Source organism: Camelus ferus, chromosome 30 (assembly GCF_009834535.1).
Source record: "Camelus ferus isolate YT-003-E chromosome 30, BCGSAC_Cfer_1.0, whole genome shotgun sequence".
NCBI classification, from domain to species: Eukaryota; Metazoa; Chordata; class Mammalia; order Artiodactyla; family Camelidae; genus Camelus; species Camelus ferus.
Window position 1 is genome coordinate 4,116,423 of NC_045725.1, and position 25,563 is coordinate 4,141,985.

The 25,563-nt window shown below is 41.4% G+C and overlaps 1 protein-coding gene across 1 annotated transcript in view; it reads right to left on the reverse strand.

The window, feature by feature from the left end:
* The window catches only part of ZNF407 (zinc finger protein 407), a 364,894-nt gene that overhangs the window by 126,211 nt on the left and 213,120 nt on the right, over positions 1-25,563 (reverse strand). Inside the window, 3 exon segments of the mRNA XM_032470454.1 lie at positions 12,346-12,466; positions 20,395-20,478; positions 24,110-24,276. Of these exon segments, the coding sequence (XP_032326345.1) occupies positions 12,346-12,466; positions 20,395-20,478; positions 24,110-24,276 (372 nt within the window).

The following is a 25,563-nucleotide window of genomic DNA, read 5'->3' on the forward strand; positions in this document are numbered from 1 at the left end:
GTCTTCGCTGCTCACTACGCGTCTGAAGGGAGTGGTACAACACAGGGTGTTTCCCAAACTTACTTGACCGCAAAACCATTTTTCAAGGCTGAGCTTCCAACATGGCTTGAAGCTCGTGATTTGTGAACATCCGAATGTCGGCTCAGCCGTGATTGCTCCTCCTCCTCCCACTCATCTTCCTGCCGGCCGGCAGGAACTGCTGGAAGAAATTCTTTTCATCGTTTCCTTGCTACTCTTTTTATACTGGACTTTTGAAACAACCAGAGCCCCCAACCCCAAGGTTTCATTTCTACACACTGACTCCCTTACAGAATGGGTGCTGTTCTTGCCTTTTCTGTTAACGAGCTAACTTAGCAAAGTGAAATGCTGTAAAACCGGGAAAGGGATGTGGGTGAGAAAACTTCCGAAGAAAAGGATCTTTAAAAAGGCACAGGCCAGCGCGGCCCGGCCCTCCTGCTGGGCCCGGGCGGTCACTGGAATCGGACCCGCAGGGGAGGCTGAGGACGGCAGGAAGGCACACGGAGACACCCGCGAGGGCCAGAACGGCTGCAGGAGCGCGCTGGTGGAACTTTGCCCTAGAACAGCCACCTACAAAAAACACTACCTTACAACTCAAGACAAATGTATGCAGCAGGGCACTGCAGCTTTTCTAGTTGAAGCTGTTCAAACTTAAGGTGACATTAGTAAAATCTTCCCTGAACCAAAAATACATTTCACAGTATTTCTGAGAGTCTGGGCCGGAACTTGGTTTTCCTTGCAACAATCTCATAACATCAAAGAGACGACAAATAAAAAGTCTGGATTTAAAATACCCACAGCTTCTGCATCCATGCACAAGAGCATCGTTCACTGGGGACCTGATCACATAACTCACCGCACGCCCACAGACTCTCCTGATCTATCAGGGGCAGAGGAGGGGCCGTCATGAAGTTTCAAATACTTCTTAAGCAGTTGAAAAAAGACTGCATCCCTCACACCCAGCACACTGGCGGGGCTGGCCAGTGATCCACCCAGCGCAGGGTGAGAGTGAGGAGGCGTGACACACCATGAGGCAGAAAGTTATTCTCTGGCCACAGGGAACAATGAACTTCCTGTCTTTGGAAGTCTTTGGAAAGAGCCTTTCCTTGGCTCTAAGTCCATTCCTTCCAAAGCTCCTGAGTTAAGTGTATATTACAGTAAACTTAAAATGCAAACTTTATTAATTTTGTTAAATTGAGTCCTATCAGGGAGCATTTAAACCCCTTATAATTCTAAAGTTACATAATCAGTTTTGAACAAAAAGTTAATAGCAGAGAGTCACTGATGACGAGGGGCCGCTGAATTTATTTAACAATCTACGTCCATTTTTACAAAAAAAATGCACCATGTAATCCATTTAAAAATAATAACTGGTTCATTTCAGTCACTACACGCAATGCTTCCCTTTGTCCCTTGTAAGTCTCTCAAATGTCTTATTTTAAAGGAATATATAGCACTCCCGGAAGACATTTTCCCATTTCTATTCTCTTCGACTCCTGTGAGCCCTTGTTCTGTGTGATAAGGCAATCTCCTCCGGGATCGCAGCCGTGTAGTTCCGCACCACGAGTGACAAGGACTCGACTTGAATAACTGCCGTGCGCAGGTTGTAATTATGTCAGCTGGAGTGTTGAACAAGGGGGCTGATTAATGTGAGCCCCAGCCCAGGCGCGGGCCCGATCAAAACCTCCACGCAGGCCAGCAGTGGGGACGGGTTAAAGCAGAAAGACAAAACACGCTGTATCGCCCATGATAGATGAATTGCTCCAACAGTCTTCAGGCAGATGTTCCGGGACAGTATAATATACAATTACTCTGCCTTATCACTTTCCCAGGGACAATAAAGCTTCCTCCTTCTATAGCTCATGTGAGTGAAGGCAAAATTCGTTTTACTTTTACAACACTGACTCACTTATCATGGTGCCTTGATTGTGCTTTTACAGCTAAAGCAAACATATATTCCACTTTTAAACCAAAAAAAAAAAGAGCCCTTAAAAATAAAACTGGAGCCTTGTTTTGAATCTTTTTTACATCAGGACACACGATGTTTCAGAAGACTGTAGTGTTAAAAATGGGTGCCAGGAAGGTAATGTACGTGCGTGTACACGGGTGTGGTTACAAAGAAGCACACACAACCCAAGAAGGACGACTTGGCGACTTGGATCGTGTCATTGTTACATTCGTAACGTCAGTGTTCACGGGCCGTGAGAAACCATTAATTAGAAGGAACGTGTAATTCAATGTGTGTGTGTATACACATACATATATGCCACCATACTTCTCAGGCACAGGCACACGGCTCCTTGAGTCGGGGGACATGCACAAGGACACACTTAGTCACTACTGCCATTCCTACGTGGTGTCTCTGAGCCCCCTCCTCCCCGGGAAAGCTGTGCTAGCCCAGAGAAAGGAGGCTGCCTCCGCCACCCGAGTGCCACGCTGCAGCCCAGGCTAAAGCGTGCCCGCTTCAGGGCTGCTGGGCTGGTTATTTCTGCTACCTTTGTTTGTGCTCACAGAAATGGTGCCAAAAATTCATTACAAGGTGTACAAAACCATCTCAATCTGCAAGGAGAAAAGTTCTTCTCATTTTTAAAGTTGAAAAACAAGTTGAAACAAAAAACCGAGGTGTAGCCAAAACCGTCTTGTGGAAACCATAGTTTATAATGAAACAAAGCAGTAAAACTTTCAAAAGAATCAACGGAAAGTCACACAAAACGTTAGTGAATGCAGAAAAAAAGAAAAGCATGCTCCAACCGACGGGACAACACACGTGACTCATCTCCACTTTTTAGTGGCTTAGTGCCACTGCCACCAGCACTCAGCCGCTGCGATACACCCTAAGTCGTGCAGACAAATCACGCGCCCTGTCTCACCCCAAGGAGCCATGTATTTGCTTTCTCTTCTCATACGATACACACACCAATTCCAGTGCCCACACGGCCCTTATTATTACATTTCTCTTGGTAGGACCATTCCGGTGGAGTTATATGTTTCCAGAAATACGGCAATTTGAAGAAGGCAGGGGTCAATCTAAAACAGCATAACAGAAGTTTTAGCACAAATGGGCATTAAAAATACAATTAAAGCTTTGGTTGCTAAAAGAGTTACACCATGTTTATAAATTAGCTGGAATAACTCAAACAAAAGGCAGGTAAAACAAATCAAAAGGGCTATAAATATATGCGGAAGTCAGGTGTCATCAGAATAAACGACTGAGTTTCCACTGGTTTATGATGTCACTAGAGGGGCCTGTGAGATTTACTGGTTTTAGAAAAACCCTCAGACATTAGCAAAAATTGTTTTGAATAAGTCATAGAAAAGATGTCACATTTTAAAAGATTACATTTAAAATGAGTGTTTGCTAAATGACTGCACTGGATTGTTAGCTAGTGTCATGTAAAATTCTGAATTACGTGTAACAGTTAAAGTAATACAAGCTTTTGTGGAAATAAAATGTTCAGAGAAAGCAAATGAAATCCCAGCGTTTGGGTGTGCAGGGGAGGCAGAAGGACACGGTCACACAGTCTCGATGCTCTTGATTCCGAACTCTGCACCGACACAGGGAAAGTCCAGTGCTGTGAGGGTCCCCCTGCGTCGGAGGCCATCACGGCTGCTGCCCGTGAAGACCCAGAGGTTCTGAACCCACAGTGCTCCCGGGGGAGGGGGCCCACGGAGAGAGCAAGGCCGATGCTTCAAAACCGTTCCCAGTGCCCTGATGCTGCCGAGAACCCTCACCCTCGCAGCATCCCGGCCGCTAGGTGAACACAGTGTTCGGCGTCACCACTCCAGCTGGCTCTTCCGTCTCGGCAGGTAAGCATGTCAGTAAATTTTAAAAGCAATCTTAAGCAAACAAATGGAAACACACACAGAGATACAACGTGCGTGCACCTCTGTGCCCTTGCGGCTCCCACCAGTTTCCCAGGCGTTCTCAGTGGGCTCCTTCAAGACCAGTTAACAAGCATCCTTACCGTGTCTTCACCTCGGACCACTGGGTCGTTTCTGCCCCCCCACTGCCCGCACCAGAACTGGGCTCCCTGAGAGAACCAGTGACATCGGGGGGCCGAGGCCGGCGGCCCTGCCTGCTGCCTGGAGTCCCTTCCGCGTGGGGAGGCTCCTTCTCAGCCTCTCACACGTGCTCCCTGCCCCCTGCTCTTCTGTTCTCCACTTTTTCCAAGGGAAACACTGATCACAACAGCACCTGCAGGTGCCACACACCCCAGTACTGACCTACACGTTTACAGACACGTTTCCCTTTGGTTAGCCACAGGTGCCTAAGGTTAACGTATCCCAAGTCACAGTCGCCGTCATTATGCGAACGGGATCTTTGCCCTCAGAGGGAGGAGCTGGCAGACAGCTCTGCTCACCGGCAGCCCTGGCCACAGCGTCTAAAGGACGGTGTGCGCCTCTCTGCCCCACGTCATTCACGCGGTCACCATGTGCATCCGTTCCACCTCCTAGCAAGCACGTGGGTCAGCCTCTCTCGCCGTGGCTGCTGAGTTAGGTTAGGGCTGGTCACTTCTCTCCCCCTGCACCTTGTCTTTTAAATGCTCTCCCATCTCCCGCTGTGCCCCTCTCTGCCTCCTTCCTCGCACTGCATCGGTGATCATTGCAAAGCAAAACACGAACGTGACAGTTTCCTGCTCCAAGTTCCCCACTGACTATGCACTGCCTTTGGGGGAAAACTCAAACTGCCCCGCATGGACGGAATGGCCTGCAGGACCTCTGAACGCCCTTCACCACACAACCCCACACACCCCACAGCCAGGCTGCTGAGGGGGAAGAGAACTTAAACTCAAATGAAAAACATAACTTGGGAATGGAAAGTGGGACAGATTCTTACTTTAACGTAAGATTAAAGCTCTCTGAGGTTTACAGAATAAAACACAGTTCTCAAATTTAAGTGTCAATCACTTTTTACCCCAAATTTAATCCAGGAGATTAACTGATTCATTTAAGCACAAGCACTAAAAACTTTACCACATTTTCTCTCTATGGGAAAATTCTAATTTGTTTTATGACATTTCATGTATTTGTTAAACGTTGTAATTTAAGATGAAACAAAACATATTCAGGAAAGAAAGGTGCACACCTAGTTAATCAACATGATTCAAAACTTACACAAAGAGATCTCGGAACAGCGCTGTAACTGATGTACAAGATACAAAATGAGGGAGTAGGGATTGCTTAGCCAGATTCAAACCAAAATAACTAAGAGTAAGGGACTAAAGCTTATGGGGTAAGAGGAAGGTTAATATTAGGTTAAAATTCCCTGTAGGGAAGCGGATCGGGTTACACATCTTGGAAATTATGATATCGAATAACGGACTCTGGTTTATCTCAGTTACAGCTCACTTGTCGCTCTGTAGGAGGGAAACACCGTTTGCTAAAAAAGGGAAAAATTCAGGAGTACTTCTTGTTATAGGTCTCCTCACAAACACAGTACTTCTCATAAATAGGAAAAAAGTGAACGACAGGTTTGTGCAACGGTCCCTTAATTAAGGGAATGAGGATGTGAAACTGAGAAAAGATGTAATCTTGTTTACACAGACATTCTTCATCTAAACGTAAGACATGTTCAGGTGCCACCAGCAAGGGCAGCAGCCCAGTCCACGGCAGGGGCTGGTGTCCAGCAGCGCTGAGCGCACACAGCTGCGCTGCCACGTTCTAAACGTCCCGGGTGTCTCTCCCCTCCGCCTTCTTTCTTCCACAGCTTTTTACGGGCCCTAGAGAGGCCATATTTCAGCATATGTTGAAACAAAGGATCCAAAACCACAGTGAAATAACTAATATCTTCGCATTCTCACTGAACTAATGACAGCTGGTCAAGCTTTTCTATCCTTCAAAGGCATTCTGCTTTATCGTTTTCTCTCTAAATCACAACTAAGTATGTGAAATCGTCATATGCCGGGAGGGCGTGCCCAACACTCTCCTGACTGTTGTCACAGGGAACCTGGTGATTATGGAGTTTTTCCTATTAAGCTGCATTGTACGAGCCTCTGATGCTAGGAGATATAGATAGTTACACAGCAGAGTGTTTGTTGTGTGGTAATAGCTCTAGTGTCTGAGGAATAATTTATTATGCAACAGACTATTACCCAAAAAAATATTTTCTATTTTCTTCATCTCTAAGGCCTTTCTTTCTACCACAATATATACAGATATATCTAACTACCACCCAAGGGACTGTCCATAGTAATTCCTTGTAGAAAGACCATCCCCAAAGATAGCTTTGGTCCTTGTGTAATGACTGGATCTGGGATTCAGCAACAGCAGGTTTAATAAACATGTTTATCTGGATTCTACTTTCAGAGATAGCAGAGGGAATGTGTGGTCACTTTGTGTTCCAAGTGGCTCTTCTAATTAATCTGCGATCTCAGTGCTCATTTCAGCTCCATCAACAAACACAACAACTCACTTGTACTGATAAGCAAAACAAATTATCCTAGATTTTTCCCCGTTTTTAAAGACATCTGAGACAATTTATAATTTTTAATGCTATGGAATCTATTTGTTTTCAAGCCTAGAGTTTTGTTAGATCAAAATTTACTAATAACAACTAAAGGCCCCACATAAACACTATGTTTTATCAGTACCGAGGCTCAGACAGAAATTCTAGAAGTCTACGCACTTGGGTGTCGTAGGGCAGAGAAGAAAAGTATGAATAAAATATGCCATAGGTAAAGCTAACATTAGACACAAACATTATAGAAAATACAAAACCACAGTTAGAATGACTTCAGATTTTTAGAAAATCACTAATAACATGGTCAGAGAAAATTAGGAGATATTTGTTCAAGAAGAATTCAACTTCTACTGAAATGGAAACATTAGGGGGGAAAAAAAGAATACATTTACATGTAGAACAACTTTCTTAATTCATGATAGAAAACCTGGAAAATACAATTATAGTTTTTATTAGGGAACTCCCCAAAAAATCCCACGGACTCTCATCAGAAACATCTACTCCATGCAAAAGATCGTAAAAGTGTCATCTTGACACAGGCTAGGAGAACCTCCTTCAGCCGTACTTACGCTTGCCCATGACCAAACGCGGTTCACAAACCACCAGGACACCGGCAGCTACCTGGGCCAGCTGTCTGTGTGACGGGTGAGCAGGCGGGCAATCCCCAGGGGTGAGCCCCACACCTAGCACAGCAGACACGTGCCGTCCGGGGAAACGGCCAGAGCCCGCAGAAAGCCCTGGGGTCACCAGTATCCAAAGGAAACTTTACAAACTAACTGGACTTGGAGGCTTTCGAACTAACCTTTCAGCCCAGGACATCTGTGTTTTATTTGATTAACTGGACTGGCAGTTAAAATAGAGTAGAATATAAAGAGATGACAGACTTGAGAGAAATGAAATAATGAATAGTATTGACTGGTACTTTTTGTTTGTTTATTTCTGGTGAGAATGTTTGAGTTCTACTCTCTTCACTAACTTCAAGTATTCAGCACAGTTTATCAGCTCTAATCACCGCGCTGCACACCAGTTCTTCAGACCTTATTCTCTTCCTGTGACTGCAAGTCTGCACCCTTTCACCAGCCTCTCCCTGTCCCCCCAGCTCCCCGGCACCACTTTTCCGCTCTCTGTTTCTTTGAGTTTGACTTTTTTTTTTTTCCCACAGGATTCCACACATAAGTGAAATCATGCAATATTAATCTTTCTCTGGTTTATTTCACTGACAAAAATAGTTTCGAATTAAATCTTGTTCTGGTTAACTAGGTTTGTGGCATCAATTAAATTGCTTCATATATATATATATAATATATCTAATTAATATTAGGTATTTTCATTTGTTTACTTGTATGTAGTGTCATTTTTCTTCAAGAACTTCAAAATCGCCCCAAATACATGCTACCTCTGACTCTTCAGAAAAAGCAACGCATGCTGTTCATTTTGGTACATAAAATTTCTCTTCTCTCTCCTTGTATATGTGTACGATGCTCTGCTGCAAACACCTATTTTTAATCCTTGTTATCATCCAGGGCAGATCCAAGTATGAACTGTCCAATGCCTCTCCTGGTACAATCTGTCAGCGTGCACAGGAACCCAAGGAAAGCTGGCCTGTTGGAGGAGATGATTCACGAGGAGGGAACGGGGCAGCCCCCAGGTCAGAGTGCGCAGACACAACAGGACGGAGCAGTGCACCCGTCCCACCCGAGGCCTCAGCGCCACAATGCCTTATTACTTACTTTAAAATGCTTCTGCAGTACAATTCTGTTAGAAGGCATAATACTACCAAGGACCTGGAAAAGTTTTCATAACTGAGAAACTTTATAGAAATATGTATTTGAGAAATTAATACAAACTATAAGGGAAAATAAAAAATTATTTTAAGTATATTTTTTACCATTACATCTTAAAACTACCCTAAAAATGCTTCCAGCATCACGTGAAGTTAAGACAGAATTCAATTCAATTGAAAGTATTTTTGAGAAAAATGTTCTGTGATTCAAAAACGCACATATACGTATTTCAAATGGTTGTGACATACACTAAATTGTACCTAATCCAGTTTCACGTGTGAAAACTTACTGAATCTGATTATAAGAAACAATGAACAAAACACTCAGAACAGAAATAAAAGGGATATTGGGGACTATCACAAAGAAGCACATTTCTAGTTGAGACTCCACAACCTGGGTTAAAGGTTACAGAAAATATTTTTGGCCCCTCCTCATCCAAAATGAGTGAAAAATCTTCCTGAGATCAAAGCCTAACGCAGGAAGGCTTCTATGGAATACACTGACCTACAACTAAGTAAACCATCAGCAAGGAAAAGAATCAAAATATATTTCCCACAAGTTCAGCAAGACAATGGGGGAAATCCTTAACATGAGACAGGAAGTATACTTTTTACTCCTCAACTCTTCTGTCATACTTCTATTTGGAGTTGTAATTTCAAATAATAAAAATGAATAAAAATAGTGAATAAAATAAAAATTAGAACAGTAAAAGCAATCTTTTTTAAAAAGAGTGTATGTAAGATTGGAAGTACCGAGGCAGTCACGCAGTTGAGGAAAAACCTGGCCAAAGCAGCCTTCAGGAACACTGAGGGTATTCTAAGGTCAATAACCGGGACACAATAAAATGATGAAACTGCCGGAGTTTGGCCTGAATTTTAGTTTTCTTTAATTTTCTAAATGACATCTAAAGTGTAATGTAAGATTATCCTTAATATTTTTAGCACTGCAGGTAGTATTTTGTGTTACTTTTCATGACTTATGAGAGGTTTACTGTTTAATATACATTTATTGTTTTTCCTCCATAAACCAATGGAAGCCAACGAGAAGGTTAAGTTTCTCATAGAAGAAAGCCCGATTACAGCCAACTGTAGTTAACGCCATCTAATCTCATGTGAAAGTCAGTGTCATCAGTGAAACAGCGTGCCCTTCAGTATTAATAAACTCTATGGGGAAATAAGGATTTACATTATTAGGGTACTTACTATAACATGTTAAAGTTTCCTCTATTTCTCTCATTAATACCGAAGTAACAGTACACATCAGAAAATAAAAATATAGAAAAATGTTAGATTGCTTACATTTTAATGCAGAGAAAATCTAAAGAATTTGCTGCATAAATAATATAGTAGGATGGTGTGCTATGAATCTAAATTTATGCTTCAGAATTATAATGAATACTAACTAATGGTGAAAAAGTTTTGGAGCATGATGGAATATACTGATTTTTAATGGATTAGAATTTTGGGTATTTTAGACAGTGAAAGCTTAGGAAAAGGGTATGTATTTACATCTAAACAGAATGAGATGTCATTGCCTAAATTAATAATGCAAACTTAAAAAATAGCCCCAGGTTCAAAAGACCAATTATAAAATTCTTTTGTAAAGAAATCTATACTCACATTCTTCATGAAGAATTATAACTACTAGTATTTCTCCAATAACGTTCAATTTATAAAATGAAAAATATATTTTCAAATGAAAGTTAAATAGCACTTTAGTTTGATGATGGTAACTTACCTGAAAATAAGCGCTACAATGACAAGGACAGGAATACGCTACAGGAATAATGTTTATCTATTTCTATTAAGCAGGAGAAACCTAAGTATGAAAAAATTACTTAAATATTTTAAGTAGTACAATATTATGGAGAGATACATATAAGATAAAGATGACCGTCTTCCCTGGAAATATACGATCACCTTATGATGCAGAAAAGAGTTGTTTTCAAACTATACATTTGAAACTCTAAGATACTTCAGCAATTATCCATCAATTGACTGTGGATTTAATATATTTTTAACAACTTCAAAAATTTGTAAAAAAAAAAAAAATCCCAGGCACGTATTATAAATAAACTTTACACACTAAAGACCTTCGGGGCACTGTAAGTCTAGCACTGCCTCACTGAACAGTGTCCTGCGACCGTGAGAGTGAGTGAAACTCACAACCACCTGAAGTCCTCCCCTGAAGCGGGTGTGAAGGCAAGGGCTGCGTGTGTCAGCCCGGCTCGGGCTTAGGGTCCTCAGCGTGTCCCCCACCCAACGGAAGCAGTGCTCCTGGAGGTCAGTTCCCTGATCACTGGTGTTTACAAGTGAGGAAGAGCTTGAGCGACTTCACTGAGGGCTGGGCCTCCTGGAGCCCGAGCCCCAGACCACACAGCCCGGCCGAGTGCTCACCCCAAAGCCATAAACTGGATGCCGGGCTAATCCAACAGCAGCTGTTATCAGTAAGCCCATTTGAGAGCTTTCTGGTTGTCTAAACAGGTCTTACATGATCTTTGTTAGTGTTACAGTGAGTGAGTGTTACAGGTTGTTAACTCTGAAACCTGTAGCTGGTAGATGCCACTTCTATCTATCTACTTTTGCACAGGGTCTGTACATGATCTTGTTTGAAATAACAGTTCTGCTACTTAAAAATTACAGTTTGAAAACCATAGTTACACAGGGTTAATAAGGTGGTTACACAATTTGTTAAGTGTGAAAAATAAAATCTGTGATGAAAGAAACCACAAAAAAAATCCCAAAACAAAACAAAACAATGACTCAAAACTTAAGCGTAAAGTAAAGGCTGAAAGAATATAATCCTAGCAGCTAAGAGTGACAATTAAGGGAAATTTTTATAAATTTATAACTGCTTTTCTGTGTTTTGCAACACAGGGAAGGCAACCACTGTGTGGCCTCTTTATTAAGGAAAATGAGCATTCAATATTTTTTTTTGAAGAACTCGTATTATCATATTATTTCTATGTCTACCTCTAATTGGATCACCATTTTACCAAATCTCCAGACAGTACCAGTCTAGCGTTAGGGAAAGACGAAACTGATAAAATGTTGAGTGAATGAGTAACAAATGAGATACATCTGTAGTATCTCTGTGCTACTAGCTGGCCTTTAACATAAAACTTGATGCAATAATGAGGACAATGACAGAGACTACGGCAATGTATTTACTGAGTGAACAGGCTACATCCACAGGATACAGAAATCTATTTTTTAAGGAAGACTTGAGGTGTAGGGTATACAGACTAATGTTAACAATGGTGGGCTGCACTGAAAAACTACCTTCAATGCTTTCCCGTCATACAGTAAACAGGATCATTTATCGTTGCCTGACTATGTCTCCTGCTTCTCTGCACATGTGCTTTGCTGTCACCGTGAAGTCACTGCAGCCGGGTAGACGTCACTTCACCATTGTGGGCCTCCAGGAATGGACTGAGCACACATGGTCTCCAACGTGCCTTCAGCCCAGAAACGCGACCCTGCACCAGGCCCCCCGGCATCCCCGCAGAGCATCCACGTGTCTTTGACGGCCACCCACCCGTTAAGCCATGGCTGAAGTGCTCTCTGCTCCAGCAGGACTCTGCTCTGGCTGAACGCGTTCCTTCTCTGTGCACGCCCCTGGCCCTTCAGTGTTCCCACTGAGATCTGGATTATAAATACTAACGAACACTGCAAGTCCACCTACTTCGCTACAACATCCTTAAAGGCAGGGAACCTTTCTTACATTATCTTTGTTGTCTAAATGGGTGCTTGACTCACAGTAGATGAGATACCATATACGTTGAGTAACTGATTGGATGGTTCCTTACTTTGAGCAAAGACGTAAAATCACTTGAAATTCAGGTGTACCAAAGGAGTATAAACCTAAATGTTAAGATTATGAAGAACGGGAAAGAACTTCACATTTTTCGAAACCGTCACCAAACCAAGGCGGTGAGTAAACTCCCAACTTAATATGCGATTTGTGCTTTAAGTCGTGCTAATTCATGCTACTCAGAAAAACACTTCCTCTGCGGTGAGTGGAGCAGGGTCTTCACCCACCACGGCGACTCGCACGCCCCCCCCACTGCACAACAAGCGTTACCTGTAGTCACACCAGGGGCACCGGTAGGGCTTTTCTCCCGTGTGGACCCGCTTGTGCCGAGTCAGATGAGACTGCGTTGTGGAGGCGAAGTTACACTCATCGCACTTGAAAGGTTTTTCTCCTGTAATGTACCGAGAAGGGTTGTACGTGAATAATTACAAAAATTGGAAATGAAGGGCTTAACCTGTTATTGACAATTAAAAAGATACTTATTTCCATGAAATTTTAAGATCAGACATATTTAGGACATTTGAATATTTATTCACAGAGGGAGAAAGCGAGAAGATACTACTGACTTTTATTTCTCTATTAGAATAGAAGCAAGGGATATGTTAGATGGCTCAGATGTAACTTATACAAACAAGAATCTAAATTACCTAATTTAACAGAAACACAAAGTGAAGCAGTCATCTGGATAAAAACATAACTATCAACTTTGGTTTAGCACTGTATTTGAAGTCATTTAACAAACTATGTTACATTAGAGCCATTATAAAAATCTCAGTGAAGTTAAAAACCACAGAAAAGCATATAACAGAGGTGTACTTTGAGTATGAGATGTGGAAAACTTATTAAAACCTTAAAGTTAAATATGAAGAAAAAAATAAAAGCAAGCTATACATTGATACCAATTAAACAGTGTTATAAGTGAAGAGAAATTACAATTCACTAAGTTGACTAAAAGGTAAGCAGGTCTCAAAGAAACATTTGAAATAATATTTAACAGCACTTTAAACTTCACCTCCCATAGGTCTATCACACGCAGCTCGCTCCTGAGCCAGTTCAAAGGCCCGCCAGGACCCATGGCCTCTGACCAACACTTTTCTCTCCTTTGCACAGTCAAAGAAATCCCATCTGACCTGTTTTTAATTCCACTAGTACACTGGCTGTTGAGGACCTGAGATGGGGTGGTTTAATTTTAACTAATGTAAATTAAAATTTAAAAACTGACTCTGGATTCACTTGTTGAAAAAATGTTTAAGTCTGGAACAGCTTGGGAATGAGAATCTAACTTTTCAACATGTAAATTTTATCAAATCTAAATACACATCATGGAGTTCAGATAAAAATTCGACCTCTGTTTTGAGATGTGCTACAAGTGTGAAATACAACATCAGATTTCAAAATCCTGAAACAAAAGAATAAAATATTGATGATAATGTTATATTGACTTATACTGACTTCATTTTGAAAAGATAATAATTTGGATGTATTTGGTTAAATCATTTATAAAAAATAATTTCACCTGTTACTTTTTCCTTTTTTTAATATGGTTACCAGGCAACTTAAAATGGTGTATGTACAGCTCACACCTATGGACCAGAGAAAACCTCACCACCTCTTCCCCTAAAATGTGTAGACATATAGAAATACTCTTGTCAAGAGACATTTTCCTGAGAGATTTTACATACAGGATGGATTCATTTTACATATATGTTCATTATTCCACTTTTTACTTTTTATTTTCCATGTCTTTGTAATAGTTTTGTAAGTATACTATCACAGAGAAGATAAGGGATGAAACATCTCAGTTTAAAATTACTCTACATCAGTTCTGCTAACAACAAAGCTACGTCTGCTGTGAAAATTAGAACATTTAGAAACCTGCCCTACATTCTCTAAGCCTGTTATATACGGCCTTGTCCGCAACTGCAGTAACGTTTACTGAATGCACGCACGTCTCCCCGGTGGTATTTCATCTGTCACCACAGCCCAGGGCAGCAGTTAGAAGAAGCCAAATGGACTTCAAACCCAGTCCAGGTTTTGCCATATTTCACCCCTTCCTTACGTGTTGAACCCCTGAGCAAGGTCAGGAGAACACATGAGTGCCGCAGGTAGCCGTGAGGATTGACGCAGGTGAGGCAGAGGGAGGACACTCAGCCGGTGCCCAATGACCAGTGTTCCTGGCATTGTTATGACAAACCGCCTAGACACCGGTAAGTGCAAACCACTCTCACGGGAGAAAAGCAGCAGCACACAAAAGGTTCTCAGTAACAGCTCACATGGGGAGGGCACAGCTCAAGTGGTAGAGCGCATGCTTGGCACGCGTGAGGTCCGGGGTTCAATCCCCAGTACCTCCTCAATAAGTAAACTAATTACCTCGCCCCCCTCCCCCACAAAGAGCTCATAGCCAGTAAAAGAGACAAGCCTACAGCAGACATAAAGCAATGAATGGTTTCGTAATGTTAGGGGTCTTGACGTAGACGTATCATTTAACAGATCCGATCAGGGATATTTGCCTATTCTTGTAAAAAGAAGGCCATGCACAAAGCAGAGTCAGAATCATGGCATTGAGAGGGATGCCTGTCTCTTTTAGCCATCTGTCCTTAAGATAAATCTCATGTGCAACACCCCAATCAAGTGGTCGCCCAGGGTCAGCTTGAACAAGTCTTTGTTCTCAGTTTCTAAACTGCTGGTCAGGTCACTTAAGTTGCTATAGACAACTCAATTGTACTGAACTGACTTATACAAAAAAATCACTTTCACAATGACAGCAGGTTTTGCTTTTATTCGAGGGACACTATAGGGTATCTTTGCATTGCATAGAACTAAAAGAAAATAGCTCAGTCTCTTCAAGTTGACACAGAAATATTCTATGTCATGGAAACACAGAAACATTCATGCACAAACATACCTGAAAACTTCCACATTCATTCCAAGGACTGAATTGCTCATTAAATTCAATTAAAAGGATTTCAACTGTACACCGGCATCAAAGGGTAGCTCACATGGAAAACAGAAACACAAAGAGAGGCACTCACCTGGATAAGAACACCCACACTACTACTTCAGCGACTTGACAAGCCTGTCTAGACTGACCACAGCCCAGGCGATGGACACAGCATCATCCCACGGGTGTCCCTGGACCCCTTTCCTCTTCCGCTATCTCAGCCCCAAGCAAACACTCACCTGCTTCCTGTCACTACTTCTCAGTCACATTTCCTAGAAGTTTATATAAGGTATGCACTCTCTTTTGCCCAGCCCTTCTCTCAGCGTCATTTTGTGGATCACTCATGTTGTGCGAGACAGAAATCCTTCCTCCATCTGTGTAGCTGAGCAGTAGGGCAGTAGCCCTTGTGTGATATCATGGTGAGTCATTCACCTGCCGGAGGCCTTCTGAGTTATTTTCACTGTCGGTATTACAAGGAAAGCTGCTATAAATCTTCATGTCAAGTCTTTCCTTGGACAGGTATTTCCCTCTCTACTGGGTAAGTACCTAGGAGTGGGATAGCTGGGTCATGAGGTAGGTACACATTCCACCTTGTAAGAGACGGCCAGACTGTCTTCCAAAGTGGTTTGACCATTACAATCCTCCTGGCTGTGCATGAGAGCTCTCAGAGCCCCAAATCCTCACCAGCACTCAGTGTACTCGGTGCTTTAAATCTGCATTTCTCTAGTGATGAAGTTGAGGGCTGTTTCATGTGCTTATTTGCTATACGTTTATATTCTTTGGTGAAGGGCCTGTTCAAATCTTTTGACCATTTTTTAATTGGTTGTTTCCTTAAAATTGTTTTGAGAGCACTTTACATATTAGAGACAAATGATTTCATAAGATTTATGGTTTATACATATGTTTCTCAGTCCATGGTTTGTCTTTTCATTCTGTCTTTCAAAGAAGAAAAGTTAGTAATTTGTAAAGTTTTCAATTTGTTTTTCAATTTATAATTCTTCAAGTTACAATTCTTCTCATTTATGAAATAGGCTTTTGATGTGATAGCTAAGAAATCTTTGACAATCTGCGGTCACAAAGATTTTTAAAAATTGTCTTCTAAAATTTATCTAGTTTTAAGTTTGTATTTAGACTATGGTCATTTTGAGTTCATCTTTGTACATGATATGATATGTGGGTCAAATTTTATTTTTACTGCCTGTGGATAGTCAACCAGCTCAGCATTATGTATTGAAGAGATTAAACTGGCTTTGGTCCTCTGTCAAAGCTCAACTGACTACGCAGGTGTGGGATGCTCTAGAATCTCCATTCCATTCCATTGATGTATTTGTCTACCTTGATGACAATACTGGAATGATTTGATTATTGTAGCTTTATCGTAAGTCATGGATTCAGGTTGTTTAAGTCAAGTTTGGTCATCTTTCTCAAACTTGTTTGACTATTTCACTGTTGCATTTCCATATGAATTTTAAAATCAGCTTGTCAATTTCTTAAAAAAAAAAAAAAAGCCTTAAGGATTTGAAATGATCAGTGTGAGAGGAAATGAAACGCTAACAACATCGAGTTCCCCACTCCATGGGCTATCACTCTGCTTACATCTTCTTTCATTTCTCTCAGCAGTCCTCTAACGTTTCCTATCTAGAAGTCTTGTGCATCCTTTGTTAGATTTATCTCTAAATATTGTACCTTGGTGAAAACAAGTGACAAATAAATGCATGAGTCTATTCTGCTCCACTGATCTATCTGGAAATCTTTATGCCAATACAATACTGTCATGATCATTGTAGCTATGTAAGACTTCAAATTAGGTAGTATGAATCTTCCACTTTTAATATGATGAATCTAAGGGGTCAAACAATTTAAAGTTTTTTTTTCATTAAACAAATTCACAAATGTATTCTGATGTCTCCTTACTCCATTCAACCAAAGTATTTGAAAGTGTGTTGGCATCCTGACTCCCTGCTCACTGGTCTATTCTAATAGCCTTTGTAGACGTCTTTCTCCATTTTTCATAGATCTGGCAGGAATCGAGATGGGTGACATTATGGACTCACTACGAGTTAGTGGTATAAATAAAAGGTCATCCAAGCTCTTCAGAGTTAATTTTCTTGGTGAGAAGGTTTAACATAAGCACTTAAAAAATGGTAAATGCAACAAGGTTATTTCATTTAAACGTTCATTGCATTTTTATGTGACACAATTTAAAATTTAAAAAAACACTTGTAAAGAATAATGTCATTCATATTCTCTATAACCCTAACAATTCGAAGTTCATATTAAGTTGGCATTATACTGCAATAAACTATATATTGTCATTTCATATTTAACCTGACAACACTATCGATTAAACTGTGTGAGCTTTAGAAATTTTAAATACTCTCATAGGCTGACAGAGAAACGCTACCCAAATATACTCCATAAAATATTGGCTACAACCACTAAGTAAAGGAAGGTTCAAGCACATCTGAGTTCTTGACAGGAGACCACTCCGTGTCAATTTATATAGACCACAATTTATTCACATCCGTACATAGCAGTTAATTTATGTCTCATTCATTTTGTTACACGTTCAATACTATTATGTGAATGTTTTCCTTGGTATCTTTTTTTTTAATCCAGAAACAATCTCTTCAAGAAATTTCTGGTAATTTCTTCAAGAAAACACACTTCAGAAAAATAGAAGCTCTTGTCTGTTAGTCTCAATATCCAGCAAAAAATAAATACATAAACTCAACTTCTAGATTGTAAAATTTGAAGAAAATCTTACAAACTTTATACAAGAATTGCAGTTTGCTAATATCTGTTAACTGCATGAACTGAGACAGGCACTGTATGAGGAGGTGTACACACTGATTAAGGAAAAATTTCTGGACTGATCAAACTGACCTGGCACACTGGGAACGGTCCTCAGGGATCCTGTCACTCTAAAGCCAGGAGGATGAATGAAGCTGAGTGAAACAGTAATTGGCCCTGCACAATGCCACCTGCGGGTCCCCAGGGCTACCTGCCCACATCCTGGTGGCGAGGCTTCCTTTCCTCTCGTTTCCCTTATGGAACAGCACATGCTACTGCGAACCATGTTGCTCTTCACGCTTCCCTGTACAAGCAACAGTCTCAGCCAAAAAAAACCACAAGGAGTGTTCTGCATCTGAGGCTCCTCGGACAGAAGACTGACAGAAAGCCGGCGGAGGGACACGAGCAGGGTGCGGCCGGGAGCGGTGCCCCGTGCGCCACAAGCCACCAGTCGCGGGGCACTCCGGCCATGACTCCCGCTGCACGCGAGGAGCTGCTCCTGTGCCCTTGAATCAAGGGTCTCTGACAGGTGATAAAAGTAAATCTTGGGATGGAAGATGTTTTGTGTCAAGCCCCCGAGACAGCCTGTATTGCAGCCGGGAATTATTTACGCCATTTGGAACACTTCTGATACCGATCCCCTTCCAAGCTGACTGTAATTTGGATGGGCACTCTGCGGTAAAAAGGTAAACCGTGTCAAAGAGGAATACATCAGAGAAACACAGGTTTCAAAAGAACCAAAGAAATCCAACCTTGGGGAAAAAAAGTTGTGTGTTGCTTAAATACTATCAATCTGGTGTTAAAGCTAAGGGCCTAGACTGAGTTGTACTACGCTGTTTGGCTGAAGCAAACAGTCTTAAGAACTGACTTTGGTATTAAAGAATCATGTTTGATTTGTGCCATAGAGGCAGATAAATGCCAAAAAGACAGATGCCTCTGTCTGTGAGACATTGTCCTATATGGTATAAAGTTAATAGCAAAGTAATAAGGAGCCTCTGGACCTGACATAAAATATAAAGTTGTGCCTGCTCGATGCAGGCTTCATGATCGATCACCTGTAAACGCCTGTGATCACAGCATTCTGTCCCCACTGCGGCGGGAAGGGGGAGCCCTGCCAGGCTGGCCCAGATGGCACACGGGTGGGTCTGCTGGCCCCCGGGGCCACGCCAGGGTGAGACCAGGTGAGCAACAATAACACCTGAATGGTAACAGTTTGGGCATTAATAAACTGAAAATATTAAGAAACAAAAAACCAAAAAAACACATGTATTTCCAACTTCTCCAAAATAGCAGCCAAGGTTGACTGCCAACCACTGGGCTTGTCTGCCATCTCTTACGTTGAATCTTTAAACCCCCAGATTAAAAAAAAAATGTGATCACAGGTTGCTACCGTACACTTAAACTGGAGTTTTAAGTTTATAAAGTTAAGTGTATTTCCAACATTATGTTAAACACTGGAAATTTCTCAACTCAGTAACCTTTATCCCGTATAGAAATTTGAATCATATAAACTTAAGATCTAAAAGGAATGACTGGCATTAATTTTCATTGGTCTTTAAATACCATAATGGGCATTAAAACTCCTTGTAGCTAACTGTTGAATATAACATACCAAGAATCAAAATACCATAAACAACATATTTCATGTGTCTTAATTTTACGCCATTTTGAGTGTAACTGCCAACTCAACCATTCTCACGGTGCTCAAGAAAACGTCTAACACTGAGTTAGTTATACATTCTGTTACTATACGATTTATCATCTAAACTAGAACACTTCTGAGAGTAAAACGTGGTTCTATTAATAGTTACAAGGGACAACACCACACATCAGCACTGTCCCAGGCATATATAATTCAGAATTTAAAGTAATTACTTGTAAGACCTATTGCAGCATACCAAGTAGGTAATCAACCTTAACAAACGTTTAAAACTTTGCACCCTTATGTGTTCCTAACCAAGGCATCTGTTTTATTTTGTTGAATCACCAAGAATGCACATCATGGAAAAAAAAAAAAGATTCTCATCAATGCCCTTATCTACTTAAGCTGCCTCTTCACTGCCTTCCATTCTTGGTAGCAAAAATAAGTGAAATGGCATCAACCCACAACCACAGCTACTCGGTCCTGCTGGCAGAGGGATGGACGGCCAGGTGGTCAGCTAGGCCAGGAGAGAGATGAGAGGGCAGGGCGGTGGGTGAGCAGGTAAGCAGCAGCCGAGAGACAGGTGAGCGGGAAGGCAGGCGGCAGAGCCTGGCTGGGAGGAGGAGGAGAGCACATGAAAGGAACACGGCGCCCTGTCCTCCCGCAGAAGGAGGGCCTTGCCTCTGCAGAAGTGTCTGGTATGGCTGCACGCTGGAGGACACACACTTTTCTCCCTCCTGCTTACCCTGAATTTACAGAGGACACCTGACCCACAACACCCGCAGTAGGTTTACTTTACAAATATATCAAAACAATCTTATATTATTCAAGTAGAATTTTCAGTAGACCCTCAAGTATGCAGATTTCACAAAAATTGACAAGACAGGCAATAGAGACCCAACAGCGCGTGCGGGGGGCCGGCCCTGACTGGGGCCACACTGACCTGTGTGCTGCCGGCGGTGCTTGGTGAGGGCGTGCCGGGTCCCGCCAGCAAAGCCACAGAGGTCACACAGGAACGACTTCTCGCCTGTTGCGACAATAAACAGATGAGGGACTGCGGAGGTCACAGACCATTAAAACATGTCTATCAAGGCTTTCAGGGTTACTAATCCCTCCAATCAAATGTTTCCATGTAAATATGTCAAATGGGAATGAAATTACCACTGCGGTTTATTGACTGTGATAAAATCTGAAAAGCACCACTGAACATAATTACATACTTGTCAGACCCATAAAAATTAGCTTTATTATCAATGGAATGGTTTTGTACAACTTCATTTCTGGTAGATGTCTTCCAGATGGGGCAGCTTTATGCACTTGAACAGTTTTTATGCATATCCTGATTTTTTACAATTCCCATACATCTGGCCTTTCTGAGCTGAGTAAAGATTGCTTGGAATAGTTAATATACAGTATATATGATTCTGCTTAAATAAAACATTGAATTTTCTAACAACTGAAGGATACTGAATTGGTTTTACCTGATTCTATCAGAGTCTTCTTTAATAATGTCCTACTTAATAATATGAATGAAATGGTTTCCTTAAATATACTGAAGATCCCAAGTAAATAAAATCCATATCACTCAATACCAATAGCAATTCAGTGCTGTTTATGTTTCTCAAACTTCCGTGGTACAAAAAAGGAAGTCTAGGGATTGCTAAAGAAATTGTATAAAAATTCGTATTACTCATCTTTAATGATGACTCCTGGCTGGAAAATTCTGCAACAATGAGAGAGAGATTTGGCAGACTTCATATTTGTGAAATGTGTAAATGCTCATTTTTAAAACGTTTTTACACAAGCTAACACTCTGCCCCACAGTGCACACACACGTGCAATCTCTCTCTCGTCCACAGCGTATCTGGGCAGTAAGTGCCGGCACACAGACAGGCTACCCCAGAAGGCTCACAAAGAAGGACCAAAGAATACAAATGCTAACCTTGGAGAGAGGCACTGAAATCATACTTCCAAAAAATGAAACAAATCATCTGTATGTATCTTAACCGGCTTTACTCATTTGGATGTTTAATGCAACAAGTCTTTTAAGGGTTTTTGCCCACGTCAGCCTACATTGTTCTAAAACAGTTAGGTGTATTGGAACAGAAATCTAGCTTGAGGTGTTTTGGAAATGGTACTCGCCTTTTTAAAGTTAGAAAAAACAGTAAATATAGGAAGGCAGAATAATCAAAGAGTAATCAGAGTCTTCCCCTCACCTAAAAGCAATACTAGCTTCTCTCATGTAAATGAATGAATATATTAATAAAGAGAGTTTTAACCTAATTATGTTTAATCTTATTTCCCAATGGTATGTTAAAATGCTCATTATGATCGTTTATAAAATAAGGCAGAATTTAAATACTTTTTCTATCTTTACTTTTCTATTTTGGGGTTAAGTTTATTTCTTGGAATCATTATATCAATATAGGAAAAAAAAGAACAGAGTAGATGGGCTGTGAAGAATAAAGTTTAATTACAATCACTCATTTAATTATTTAATCAATTTGAAATATAAATCTTTCTAACTAGCTGTATTATCAATTAAAGAACACTGAAAGTAGACTTTTTTCTTAAATCCCAAAAGATAATTTGCTCGTTAATATTAACGTACTAGTCTATGTTGAGGCAAAATTGTTCTCTATGATTTATTCATCACCAGAGTTTCGTGGGCATTAACCCCTGGTGACCGTGTGGAAATGTGAACACGCCATCCACACGCGCACACACAGTCACAAGCACACGTGTCTGGGGGGTGGCGGGGGAAGACTGGCGCTGTGCTGTCCCATCAGAGGAAGCTCTAATGAGGAAAGGGTGTTCCTCTTCCTTCCGGATTCAAGAAGACTATCATGCCTTTTTCTCATTCTTTGTGATCCGTAGCTTTCTTGTAAGATATAAACATTAGCAGACAAATTCTCATGAAATTTACATTCCTTACAGGTATATGTGCTGCATGTATGAATGAAGTTTTATCTCCTTTCCTATTTTAAGATATGTGTAAGCACAAAGACAAAAAACCTATTAATTTTCCCTGTGATTTGGTTCTAGATACATAAGTGACCTTGATTTTTTTGATGTGTAGGGTTTTTTCTAGGATGCTAGCATGCGATGTATATTGTATGTCATATTTACCTTGGTGGCTTGATTTCCTTGTCCTTCTAAATCCAATTTTCATCTGCCCCCTCCCTTTAAGGGGGTAGATGGAGTTAGGGTTGGATAGTGGGCAATAGAGTATTTTTCAAGAAAAAAAATTTAAAGAAAAAACTAAATGTAATAAAATATACTCAATGTAAAAAAGGGTTTACTTAACATGCCATATTTATATGATAGCAGAGATATAATAGGAGACTTTTCTTAACAACTTGAATTAGTTTCAAGTGTGCCATTTTGCATTCAAATGTAGAAAGACACGGAAACCAATCCTTTATTTTCTATTAGAAAACAGCCACTGTCCCCTATCTCTCATTATGGTGCAGACTACAAGACCTAACAACAAAAATCCATATTATTGATCCAGCCAAGTCTCCACAATTATTCTTTAGAAGGAAACGCCGACGATAAATTACATCTGCACTGGCTTTTCATCTGCTGTTCGATATAAGTGATCTCTCAGGGCAGGCTGGAGACCTTAAATCGTCAACGCCCTTGTCAAGGAAGCTGAGGAGGCCTGGGCTTCCCACAAACTGCTTCAGAAGAACTTTTAACCTATAATTTCTAACAATAATATAGGATTCCTGGCAATGAGAAGAACATTTGGGAATGCTGATTAAAATTTATTATTTCTTCCCTTGAAACAAAATCCCTTCTGAGAGGTGTAAAGAGAGCGGAGGCCACACAAACGCCACAGAGCTCGCGGCAACAGCCTTGGGGAGCCGAGGCGGGCCCCCAGCCACACACCGGTGACGCGTGCAGGGGCCGCGGCCCTTGGATAATGAAAACCACATCGTAAACGCTGGATATGGCCAGGGGAAACACATTATGAAGGCCCAAATGGAGAGGGCTCAGGACCATGCCTAGAACAGGTGTATTCCGGATGCTGCTTCTACTCTTAGTTGGTTTAAATTCCAAACAGTCCGTGAAATGTTTTGATGTACAATGGATATGAATTTGTACTTTTTAAATAAATAATTAGCTGAAAAATTTATACTAGCTAAATTCAGATTAGTCTCTCTGTGTTAATTTCAAAAAAGAAAGGAAAAGTCTTGCATCTGCTAGTATTCTCTTAAGAGAAATATTAATTTGATTTAAAAAATTCTAAGTGGTACACAGAAACAAGATTCAGTAATGTTCAAAAACATGACAGCACTGAGCTCACATCAGTAACAAAATATGACTGGTTCTCTATGAACACAATCTCTCCAAATGATCTTCTATCAAGATCCCACCTACAGAGATGTTTAAACACATACACGTACATGTACACACACAACATAAATCAGCTCTGAAACACGAAACTTGCTTTATTTAAACACGTGTGTGCGCGCGCACACTCATACGCTAAAATTACCTTGAGTATCACTGAAACCCAAGGAAATGACACCACACCCCCCCCTTTTTTTTTTTGATACCATGTACCTTCTAACATGCAGTGACCACAACCTTAAACCCTACAGACAGGGAAGGCCCTCCGGGCCTGCCGGGCTGCTGGGGCGCGGGCACACCTGTGTGCGTGCGGTAGTGGTCCTTCATGGCGGAGGCCGTGAGGAAGGAGTAGTGACACGTGGGCCAGGTGCACTTGAACGGCTTTTCTCCCGTGTGGAGTTTCATGTGGTTGTTGAGGGCCCACTTCTCTGTGAAGCTCCTGTCACACAAGTGGCACGAAAACTTCCTGCATGGAGGAGAGAGAAAGCGAGGCAGGCGTTAGGCCGCGGCCGCCCCCCCCTCCCCCCAAGCGGGCCGCGCGCCCGGAGCGGGGAGGAGGCCCGCGGCCCGGTCTGTCATGTCTGTATAACCAGGCATTGATTTTTCTGTCCAGGCCTGGCACTCCAGCCATTTATTCTCTGCTTTGCGGTTGGGCCCAACGGGTTTGAAAAATTCTGTTACAGCCCAGTCACCCCTGAGGCAAATGTGAGAATAGATTTCACCTGCACAGGCCTGCACCACTTATCCCGGGCAGGGCTGTCAGAGCAAAGGCTAAATGAAAAGCCATCCGTACTAAACCGCTCAGACAGCCCCGCTCTCCGCGGGCTGCGGCCAGAGCCCCGGCCCGGCCGGGACGCACGCTCCTGCCTGCGCCGCGCGGCCCGCCCCCGAGGCTGCTCTGACCCCGCTGTCCTGCGGCGGCACACAAGGGTGCGGAAGTTCCCTTCAGTGCGGATGAAGAGTGTAAATGTAACTTTGAATAAACTGTGCCTCTGGGAACAATGAACCTCAATTATCTCCTGGATGGAATGAAAACTGAAAATAACAGATCAGTACTCAAACGCTAGAAAATACTTCAGCCCCACGGTTCCCAGTTAAAGATCTTTTTAACACCTTTAGTAACAGAGGTAAAATGAACCAGAAGCAAAACCCTTCACTACTTTCTCTGGTTGCTCTTCTGCTCGTTTTCACTTGCATTCATGGACTCAACACCGAGATTTACTTCTCATTTCTGGTATCACTGAGTTTAAAGCGATCCTGGTGACTAACTCAGCAGTGTCCAGCTAATTAATTTGGGATAACGAACAGTCAAATAAAACCAAATTAAAACCTAATATTCAAAATTAAAATATTTTAATAAGTTGATAAGCACAATGAGACAGAAAAGACAGACTATGGTGGCTTGATTTGACCATCGTAAACTGGTTTATACTTTTAGCAAGTAAATATAACTTTAAAAATAAGATTATAACCTGTGTTTCAAATTATGATATAAACAAGGAGATGTAAACAAGGAGATGTATACTCGTTCCATAAACACTTTAACTATGATTTTAGAAATTTCCTTACTCCTGTAAGGGTAGAAGAACTCCAAGCTCCAGTTAATTAATCTCCTCGTGTTGAGACAAACGTGGATTACTTTAACAAATTAATCGGTGTTTCACAAATTCTTACGAATCGAAATACGAAGTTATCTTTCATAAGAACCCCTCTTCATTTGTTATATGTAGTGTATTTTTACATTAGATCTTAA